Source organism: Dendrobium catenatum, unplaced genomic scaffold (genome assembly GCF_001605985.2).
Source record: "Dendrobium catenatum unplaced genomic scaffold, ASM160598v2 fragScaff_scaffold_1422, whole genome shotgun sequence".
NCBI lineage: Eukaryota > Viridiplantae > Streptophyta > Magnoliopsida > Asparagales > Orchidaceae > Dendrobium > Dendrobium catenatum.
Window position 1 is genome coordinate 174,680 of NW_021319884.1, and position 11,688 is coordinate 186,367.

At 35.7% G+C, this 11,688-nt stretch overlaps 1 protein-coding gene across 11 annotated transcripts in view; it reads right to left on the reverse strand.

The window, feature by feature from the left end:
- The window catches only part of LOC110103274 (fanconi-associated nuclease 1 homolog), a 105,908-nt gene that overhangs the window by 24,122 nt on the left and 70,098 nt on the right, over positions 1–11,688 (reverse strand). For 9 of the 11 annotated variants that reach the window (XM_020831924.2, XM_020831920.2, XM_020831919.2 and 6 more), the window contains 4 exons: positions 6,825–6,895; positions 6,659–6,749; positions 6,431–6,571; positions 6,133–6,359 (listed from right to left, as the gene is read on the reverse strand). In XM_020831924.2, the coding sequence (XP_020687583.1) occupies positions 6,133–6,359; positions 6,431–6,571; positions 6,659–6,749; positions 6,825–6,895 (530 nt within the window). The remainder of the gene's footprint in view (positions 1–6,132; positions 6,360–6,430; positions 6,572–6,658; positions 6,750–6,824; positions 6,896–11,688) is intronic. The other 2 variants (XM_020831921.2, XM_020831918.2) reach the window with 2 other exon arrangements.

The following is an 11,688-nucleotide window of genomic DNA, read 5'->3' on the forward strand; positions in this document are numbered from 1 at the left end:
CTTTAACATTATTTACTTTCTCATTAAACTTCAAACTTTCATAACATACATCTGTATATCAAATAACTCTGCTAAACAAGTGATGAACTGAAGTGAACCAATAAATAAATAACAAAATTAATATGGGAATAATGCAATCACAATTATATAAAAATGTTACCATTTCATATACGATAAATTGGATATCTCACCTCAATCTCTAGGATAGGAGGATGATGTAAAACCCGAAAGCTGTCGATCGAATGCGTCGCCACGAATTTAGGCGAAATTTTAAAGTCGTCGGAATTCGACGAAATAAATTTTATTAAATTCTATATGAAATTTCGATCGAAATGGTATACATAACATATACCAAATTTCGCTCGATTTGAAAATTAAAAATCGCCGAAGAAGTTTAAGTAAAATTAGCCCTTTTATTTCCAAATTGCCCTTATGAGCTCTTAAGGAATTCTTTGTTAATGAGGGTACATACGTAATTTGGCATTTAATTATTTTCTTAAGGCCCAAACACTTAAGGGACCGAATTCATTCGATCCCTTGTATTTCTCTCGGCCGAACAAAGGAGAGCGGGCAGAAGAGAGGGAGAAGGCATTAGTGCTTGCAAAATTCGGTGACCGACGGCGGTTTCCGGCGAGTTTTGGAGGGAAGAGGAAAAGAAAGCTTGGGGAAGAAGAGAGGCAAGTTTTAAACTTAAAAATCTTGATCTTTTACTTAGATTTTCATGAACTAAATATTTTGGGTTTTTGAAATTTTTGAAGTTTGTTAAGGAAAAGAGTGTAGGAAGTTGAGGGAAGGTTTTTATGTAAAAAATCTATTTGTTTCCCTAATTTTATTTAAGTTTCAAATTAGGGTTTTGACTATTTGATGGGGCTTTCATAGGAAAGTGTTAGAGATTGCATGTGTGCATACTCCTAAGTAAGAAAATGAATTTTAATAAAGTTAAACTTAGGTTCCAAAATTAGGGTTTCTTTTAAACATGAGATTTTGTTTAAGATTGATGTCATGAAGGATTTAGAAGCATGATTACCTTGAAATTTAAAATTTTCCTTAAGAAATTTTGGAGTTTTAAATTAGGGATTTTCCTAATTTTTGCATTTCTAAGCTTGCATGTTAACTAAACGTGTTCCAAAAGGTTATGAGAGATCTCTAATTAAGAGAAATTGGACTTTTTGAGAAAAAATTTTTTTTTTTTCCTAATTTTTTTATGTATTAATCCGAAAATTTCATTTAAATTCTATGTATTTAAAAGAAGGGATGTGATAATATAAGTTCATAATAAAGTAATTACCTATTAGGATCGATTTATGATTTATTTAAGATGTATGTTATATGTTATGAATATGCTTATGCGGTTAACTAAATATTTTAGTATATGGCTAGGTGAATGTATATTAGTGAGCTTAAGGGAAGTGATTAGATATGACTTAAGAAGAGTTAAAGAGGTATAGAGAATTGAATTGACATAAGAGGCTTATGTTGTAATTTTTCCCTTAGGTTTCGAAAAGAGAAATTAATGAGAGGTTGGTAAAGTGAAGACTTTCAAAGGGCAATTGAGGTAGGAATCTTTTACTCTACATATTCATATTCCTTTATGTTTTTATTGTTCCTTTATATTTTATTCTTTAGTTGATATGATAAATAGCAAATTCATATCTTTAGTTGATTTGATACATAGCAAATGTATATCTTTAGTTGATTTGATACATAGCAAATGCATATGAAATGTCTTTATTATTTGATAGAAATAGAAATGTAGAAATATTTTTATGAATTAATGCATAGTTGATATTTAAAATTCTTAGTATTTTATAGAAGTTTCTTTCATGTACTTACTTCATAATCAAGGCATATGGTTGTTATGAAAATATTATATATCATACCTATATTTCTATGGAAAGATTATGTAAATAATTGTGCATATTGAAGGCGGAGTACCAAATATGGTGTGAAAGCACAAATATGGCTCTTATGAGTAATACGAAACAATATGGCCCTTTGGGGCAAAAGAGGAAAGAAAACGAATGGCCAAAAAGATGTTTGTGTACCTGATCAGTACACTCATGGTACTCCGGTATGGTTGTATAAGATAAAACATGAGTAAGCATATGACATACATAAGCTATAACATACATAAGCAATGACATCCATACGACATATGGCATACATAAAGCATATGACATACAAAAGATATGACATCCATAAGACACATGGCATACATAAGGTATATGACATATATAAGGCATCTAACATTCATAAGACACATGAAAATTAGCATGTGTAGCAAAACAATCAAGGCTTTTCACTTCTAGCATACATGTAAATCTTCTTTTATTATAGGCATGTGAAGATGTTAGGTTAGTGTTTTCTATTGAGAGTTAGCTTACTCCCTCGTGTTGGGATACTTTTAGGAGAACCAGCTGCAAAGAATGGCTGACCATCATTGGTTCACCTACAGTCATAGAGAACCGGCTGACAGGTTTTTTTTATGTTTTTTTTAGTTCTAATTTACACCTTTTTGGGTGGTTTGACATGTTTGATAATTTTTTTCAACCACCTTTGTACATGTGAATCCTCTCTTGAAGGGATATGAAATATTTTGTATATTTGAAAAAAAATTTAGAAGCGCTTTTAGTTTCTTGTGAAGTCATTTAGATTAATTCAATGCATGTTTTAAGAAAAGTTTATGTTCTGAACGTCCGATTCCGTTCCCGCCTAGTCCACACAAGCTCATTGGGCTAGGTCGTGACAGATGAATTTTTTTTTTCTTTAAAATTACTGTGTATCGTAATAGGATAAGAGGATGAATTTGTTCTCCTAATGTAAATCGACTTCTTTTCCTCTTGTAAATAATCTAAAGCATAAATTTTATCATTTGTACAAGAATTCCAATAAAAAATAAGCTATATGAAAATCCTTAAACTTTTATCTCACTTAAGCTCCTTATTCAACTCAAATTTCCTTCCCACTCCCAAACTTTCTTTATGTGTTCCCTACATTTCCTTCTATTCTTCCTTCTCTACTTACCGATTTCTAAATTTCTCTCCAAGCATCTTACAGCAGCCCTCACTCCCTCTACATCACGACTTGCTTCGAACTCCAGAGGAACTATGGGTGAGGAATAGAAGAAAATGCATTTACTTAATTTTATTTTGATATATAAAACACTAGTGCTCTTTACACTCAAACATTCCCATATCACTCTCAGCCATTTGATTTCAGCCCTTAAAAATCCACCCTTGGATGCTTGGCTTAGCGGAAATTGGATGCTAATGCTACAGTAATATTAAATTAATTATATTTTAATTTTTATAAGATAAACTGAATGTTGCAGCACATTTAGTTAATTAAATACATAGATTGATGGAAGCTATAGTGGAGGATGCATGATACAGATAAGTGGATTTAACTAGAAATTAGGCTGATTTAACTATAGTAATATTCATTAATTGACTTTTAATAACATCAATCAACTGAATCCATACACATATATATCTTTTTGGCTATTATTTATTCATATCAAAATGCTCAATATTAAACATTAAATTTAATGAAAATAAATTTGATGTTTTCCATATGTGTGTGAAAATGACGTAAATTTTAAGGAAAAATTCAAGCTTACATTTTTTAAAATTTTGGGTATTATAAACCCCGGCAGAAAACTAAGGAAAAAACTATCCCGTGCATTCTACCCTTTTGTGGTTTCAAACCAGGAAGAAGACACTTATGAAGCAGCTCATCCATCTCTGCAAGAGTGACAAGATTAATTTTCCAGAGCTTGACATTACCACAGGCTCAGAATTACCAAATGCAGCAATATAATACAACGTAGAAGCACCTGTCTACTTAAATGTTCTGAAAAACTGCTGCCTAACAAAATTTGATCCTTAAAAAGGAAACTGCATCCAAATGAACTGGACCCAACAAAAAAACTGACATTTGCACAATGGTAATCTTTCCAACGTATTTGCATGTATTACTGCTAGTTTAACAATTTTCATCTTAAAACTATAGTTCCTAACCATCTTGTTATTAACTACAGTTAGACAAGTTCATACGCCTTAACTAAATCAAATTCTAGCTTGATGTACATTTTAAATTGTCGGTTCGGAAAGAATTAAATGCATCATTTATGATGAGATCATCGACAGGAGATTTAGGCGCGTGTATCAGAGACGACATCGGAGATCGACGGCCATGATAGAGGGCCTCTACTACTGATGACTTGTTGTACCTGCATTTCATATATTACTTGCTTATTTTCAGTTTTTCCCATTTTACCCTTGTGGGTGTTTGTTTTCTCTTGTAGCCCGAGGGGCATTTTAGACTTTGTACTCTCTTTCATTTGGAGCCTATTTAAATGGCCCTTGTATCTTGTATGAGCTAATGACTAGTTGGATAAAATTTCCTTATGCTTTGTTCTCTTTGTGAATTCAACATTGTGAGATCTCTTAGAGAGTTCTTTGTGATCTCTTTGTGAGTTCACGTGGAGAAATCATCCAAGGTCCGCAATATGTAGTTTCTTGCTTCTTCTCTATTGAAGATCCCAAGAAAAGAAGAGGAGACAAAGAAGCCCGAGTCCCGTGTTGCCACCGCCCTCCCTTCCCTAAAGCTACCCGCCGGCCCCATAGCCTCGCCAGCCTGCCTCCTTGCCGCCGGCCTCCCTTTTTTTTTCCACCACCTCCGCCACCTCTCCCTCTCCAACCCTTCATTGAAATTTGAATTTCAAATTTCAATTTCTTTCCTAATTTAGAAATTCTATTTATGGAAAGTTTTTTTTTTGAATAGTTCCAAATTTAAATTAAATTGGTTTGGATTTAATTCCAGATTTTCCTAGTCATCTTTTATTTTTGAAAACCCTCTCCCCTCTCCACCTAATTCCCTCTCTCTCCCTAGCAATGCCGCCGGCCTCCCCCTTGGGTTGAATTCCATTAATTGGGTATTTAATTCACCCCCTTATTTGAAATATTATTCAAGTCCAAATTTCGTTTCCCTCCAATTACGCCTAAACTGAAATTACTTTCATTTTTTTCAAATCCCACCCCTCCTCTCTCTACCGCTGGCTCCCTTCATTGCTCCAATCAATTAAAACTCCTTTAATGCCTTAATTGTCATTAATTGGAGAAATCAAATCTCCAATTTTCCCTCTCAATCCCCCTTAACTGAAATTATTTTCAGACTTCCAAAGCAAATCAACTCCTCTCCCTCTCTCTACCGCCGGCACTCCCTCTTCCTCCCCCTCCACGCCGTCCCCTCCTCCCCATGGGCTTGTGGTGACGAATCGGCTTCCAATTCATGGTGTATGGCAGATCCCGCCGTTGATCACGGGCTTTTCTACGATATCTACGAAGCAATTCACGTCTTAAGATCCCCTTTCTTCGACGTGGGGTTTGGCTTCGACAACACCGTCGAAGAATACTTGGATCAGATTCTACCAACACTAGTGGACTCCATCGACGACCAATTCTCCGACTACACGTGGATCATCGAAGGTCACTCCACCGTGCCCCCTCTGCCTCCAAGTTCCTCCTCCACGGCGACGTTCATTGGCTCCACCATCCTTGTGGCAACCTCACTTCTATCCTGGACGATCTTCCGCCGCTCAACCTAGTTTCGTAGGAAGAGAGAAGAGGCCTCAAGGTGAACAACTCCTTATTAATTGTCGGATTTAAATCCCTAGCTTTTAACTTTACGTTTCCCTTTGTATTGGCTTAGATTGTTTGGCTACTTCTTTCTTGTAATTCCTTTGGCCTAAGCAAGTGGAACACTCCGAATCCTTGTAACCAAGTTTAATTTGAAGCATGATTATATAAGTGGTTAAGTTATTATTCAATGTTCTTTTAATTTCTTGTAACTCAACTCTTGCATCACATCAATTTACATTCATTTTCTGTATAGAACAATGTAAATCATCTTAAACAGGTTCTTCTCCAGCAAAGACAATAGAAGTTATTGCAAGTATTACTACCAAAAGCCAATCAAAAATCCATCGGGGCTTCACAAAATACCCATAAAAAGTGGAGGCAGTGCTTAACCACAACAATCTAAGTTAACATGCCTTTAAAAGCAAAAACTATGACCTATTGTCCTTTTCACCCTAATCATCAAAGAAAAAGTATTCTCATTTTGCCATACCTATGTTCACGTTCATACAAAGAAACACCCAGAGTGAGCAGTTTTGAGTAAACCCACCAAGCTGAGAAATAATGGAAGAACCGCAGCTGAGTTCCAGAAACAGGAGACATGATTTCCTCACTGAAATTAGCGAGCATCTGATTATCAGATAATTCAATACATCGCCTTGACATTTCCATGTCGCTTTGATCAATTGATTCATCCATTATTTGAGCCACCTCAATAGCCTATTAAAGTTTTCAGATTAAGTTGGAATGGTTTGGTCAACAAAAGTATTTATGAAGGGAAACATTTTCACCTCTTCGTATTCAAGGAGATCAGCTCGACACTTAAATATTGGTTGTGTAATGGTGCAGGTAAACTCTGGAAATTTTATCAGCCCCATATCAACCAACAAGAAAGCCGAAAGATCTTGTTCACTATTGAGAAAAAAGAGCCTCTGGGAAAACGCATGAAAAGTATTACAAAGATAACAGAAGTAGAGCGACAGGGTTCAACTTTGTTAGCAATCTCATCATAGAATCACCTGAACGCGCCAAAGAATTGCATCAACAGCAGAAGAAATCATCACACATTTGCCTGCATGCTCTAGAACCATTTTTTGAAGAACTGCGCTGCTGATGCAGATCAAAAAGTAATAATTATTCAAATGTCAATTAACTACAAGATTTTCAAACACAAATTTAGGTTACCATGATCCATTTTTGCTAGCAGATAAAATAAATTCTATGATCTCTTTCTTGCGCCGATGATGCATGCCTTTCTAAAGGTTCAAAAGAAAATGAATGAGAGGAAAATAAAAGTGCCTAAATCAAAGAGCTATGCGATAAAATCACATTTCACAAAACAAAAAATAAAATCCATAAAACTCAGAAGTTTCCATGCATTGTGTAAACGATGGCATAAGACTTTAGATCAGATCTACTATGACCTCTCATTTAAGATGCATAAGCATATGCACATACAAACTCTCAAACACACGTAGTAAAAAACTTGGAAGTTGTTGTCATGGCCTTGTGTTTGATCTTTTGTCAAAGCAAATCCCAAAAAAAAGTAATAATAAGTTGACCTTCATATTATACCCAAAGGAACAAAAGAGAGGAGAAAGCAAAGTGAAAATCCTGTGTACATACCTCAAACCCGTCGGATCCTCGAATCATGCTGAGATCGCACCGATTCGGTGCCGTTCGCATCACTTCTCTGCAAACCCAGTGCAAATCCTGCATCGTTGCCTCGATCGAACCTCAAAATCGTCGTTAAATACCATAGCAGAGGGAGCATTCGGCTGTTCTCTCCCATGACACTCTCTGCTTCTCCTGAATCCCGAAACCTCTCCTCTATACACAGAGCATCCATGGTTTTTTCCTCCCAAACTCCTCACCCGACGTCTAGCTCTCGAACCTAGCCGGCTTCTTCCTTCCTGATCTTCACAGAGAGAGAGAGAGAGAGAGAGAGAGAGAGAGAGAGAGATTCTTCCCCATACCTTTCCGCCGGACCGAACTCGAGCCCCTCTTTGTCTTCTCCGTCGTGGTTGCCCGACTTAGCTCCCTCGACAACTTTCCCTTCCAGGTCGGATCGAAAGTTACGGCATTTTGAGCGGGACCGGCGACGAGAGCCGTCCACAATGAAGGTAATCTTCTCTCATTCGTGCTCTTCTTCGGCCAAATCCCTGAACTTGTCGAACCAGAGAGTGAGGGAGAGGGATCTTTTGTTTTTATTATTATTATTATTATTTTAAATTATAATTAGTTAGTTTAAATTATGAATTAATATTAATTAAAATTAATTATGATTAATTATTTTAATTATAATTAAGATTTGATTAAACATAATTACGTAGATAATTAAGTTCAATAGCCTTAATGTATAAGTTATTTGGAAATTAAATTATCATGAATTTTAATTAAAAATTATTATACTAATTTATCTTTAAATAGATAATTAATTATTATCATCATTAATTATCATATTAATTAATTCATTAGTTTATTATATTAATAATAATTATTAATTAAATTGTATATTAAATTATAATTAATTAAACCTATTTATTTACTATTATTTTCTATATATAATAATTAATATCATAAACGAAATATATGGAGTTGTAATTTTAGTAGTAATACCTAAGATGGGGAGTGACTTTGGCGATCAATAGCATTAATTAAAAGTTACACTTTTAGATATCTTGATCTATTTTTTTCCAGAGTGATGGTGAAATAGATGGGGATGTTATCGACAGATTCAAGTTGGATGGTAGTTGAGTGGAGGAAGCATCGGGCTTGTATTATGGATAGAAATGTGACCCCTCAAACTTAAGGGAAAATTCTATAAATGGTAGTTGAGCGCCTGCAATGCTTTATGGGCACGAATGTTGGCCTTTAAAAAGAAAGGATATACTAAAAGTTAAGTGGGCAGAGATGAGGATATGCTTCAGGTGGATGGAGTGGCCTTTACCTTAGAGTAGGATACGAAATGACAAACGTGAAAGGTTGGGAGTAGCTCCAGTAGAAGATAAATTAGAAAAAGTCGCCGTAGATGGTTTGGGTCACATAAACGGGGGCCTTGCGATGACCCATTAGGAGAGTAGAGGCATAGATTGACTTATGTTTAGAAAGGTAGGGGTAACCTAAAAGACTTCGGTTAGAAAATATTAGAATGACCTATTCTTTATTTGATTTAAACGAAGAATTTGACTTATATGAACAATGGAGAAAAAGGATTCATGTAGCCGACCCCACGTAGTGGGATAAAGGCTTGATGTTGTTGTTGTTGTTGTAATCATAAAAATAAAACAAAAATGCCTTTTCCTTCCCTCAATCCTCGTGCCAACATCTACAACCCCGCGAAGGTACGAAACTCCATAAACTCAGATTCTCACTCTCGAAGTTAGCGGCGGACCGGAAAACCGCCCACGCATGCCTTTGTTGCGCGTGGTGGGATGGGACCCGGTGCAGCGCCTACGACGAGGCGGGTATTCATCTAAAAAAACCTACTTCAAAGTTCGTGGCAGACCGGAAAACCGCCCCATGCAGGCCTTTGTTGCGCGTGGTGGGATGGAACCCCGGTGCGACACCTACGGCGAGATGGGGTCACTCATAAGTACCTCCGAGCGGGGGGAAACAAACTGCTTTTTTCAAAAAAATACTTTTTAAAACCCCATTTTGACCCCCACCCTACAGTTAATCTGGAGTGTAAATGGAAAGGAGAATTTAGAGAGACATATCTCTTACTAACACTCATCCTGAAATACTTTTATAAGGATTAAATGAGTTAGAAATAACCTATCCAAATTATCCCAACACAATAAGGTTTTCACATCTTAATTGAAATTAATATTTCATAAATGGAAGCATATTTAAAATACATCAAATAAATATATAGCTTTATTAAACTTTCAAAAAACATTTACATGCCCAAATGTTTTTTTATATAGCTTCTACTATGTTTTCTATACAAACCCAAAATGTATGTACACAAAAAGTGGATTAAACCTTCTAGCTTAGTGTCTCACTGGTAACATAACCTCTCCTGCAGTGCAACCACTATTAATGAACTAGAACTCAATGAAATACTCAAATATAGTAGAAGAAAAAGAAATATATTTGCAGTCAATTGACAACAACATAGGATTCATATAATAATCATAATAATTATAAGTTGTATAAAACATTAATGTTTTCCAACTTTCTTGTTCAGTTTACTATTCAATATTTTAGACAAGTCATATGATAAATATAGGCTTTTGCACAATGACGGCTCTCTAATTCAAGGTTAGTTTCATATTCCCAACATTTAGACTTAGAGGATAGGTCTCTCATTCAAGAAAGGGTCTGAATTCTCAACTTTTAGATGTGAGAGAACATAGGGTACCTTTTTTATGAATTCTCTAAGGCTTACCTCGTCAGGTCTTTCGCCTTTAATTGTACGGGTCTATCCCCCATATATGACTTATGTCATTTAGCCTTTTCATTTACCTTATCATAACAATCATCCAGAAATGCCATTGCATCGAATACTTGATGAACTTGTTGAACCAGTAATTTAAGACATAATGAAACTCAAAATAAAGCTATCACAATAATATAAAAAGATGTGATCGTAATTATATAAAGTTTGCAATTTCATATACTATAGTTTGGGTATCTCACCTCATTCTCTGGAGTAGTCGGGTGAATTTGTTCATCTACAGTATCCTGATCTCCCTTCCTCTTATATACAACCTAAATCATATATTTCTTCATTCATACATGACGTTTTTAAATAGAATAACACAGAAATTATGAAACTACAGCATTACCTCAATTGCACTCTTCCCTATTAAACCCAAACTTCCTCACCTCCTATTCCCTTCTTCCTCACTCTCTTATTTCCCTTCTTCCTCACTTGTTTCCCTTTATTTCCTCACTGATTTCAGCTTTCCTCTTATTTCAGCTTTATCTCCTCATCGATTTCCACAAAAGATGATTTCAGCACAAACACTGATTTTAGCCATTAAATTCAGCACCTAAGCAAATATAATTAATAACCACTGATTTCCTTACCTTTCTTTACTTACCTCACCTGATTTCCGAATTTCACCAGCAGATCCCCCGTTTCTAAAACAGCTCACGGCCTGCTATGTATTTTCCAAAGAACAAGGTGATGGATGATGTGAGCCTGTGAGAAAATAGAGGGGTGAAATGTTGAAGGCTTAAGTTTAACTTTTATATATATTCCACAAAAGCTCCGCTATAGCTCCACTAACATTTCCAATACCCACTCTCAGCCATAAGATCCCATCAGGTCGTTGCATGCCAGGCTTAATGAAGTGAGGGAATCATGCTACAGTAACAATTAATAACTTAATAGGTAATCAAATAATTTAAGTTTAATTAATAGGTAATTAAATAACCTATGTTTAATCAATATGAAATGCATATATGATTAAGCTTGTAATTTAAATATACTTCAATATATCAAAATGTTGGAATAAAAAATAGAATTTAGTGAAAATAGGTTTAATATTTTAGGGAGGTGTGATAAAATGGGGTAAATTTTGAGGAAAACTTCATGCAATGTGGTCTCCGAAAATTCGGCCCCGGCCCTCCCCGCTCGCTTTTCTTTTTATTTGGCGAGGGAGTTTTAACTGAATAAGTTCTGGGGTAAATTTTGGAAGGCAGATGGGTTTGTAGATAAGACACTACCCAGAGATTTTGCCCTCATTTTGCGAGGACTTTATGATCTGAGTTCTGGTTTCCTATAGGCGCAAGCCCCTATAGTTAATTACCCCTCCCGATCACGAGAGAGAACTTTCGATTAAGGCTAGTCGTCAATCAGATACGTAGAATATACGTGTTATCTGGCATATAGTAGCAGCAATAGGTATGGATTGGAATTTGAAGAGTTTGGAAGGTTTTGTTATTTAAAATAGAAATTGCACCATCTTAAGCGGATGGTGGGGGAATGGATGATTGACCCGATAAAGATCCCATGGTTCCGTCGTCCCGGGCCATCGTGGTCCCTGGTCTACTTAGTCAGAGGAGGTAGTCGACCCAACCTGACAGAAAGATCCTT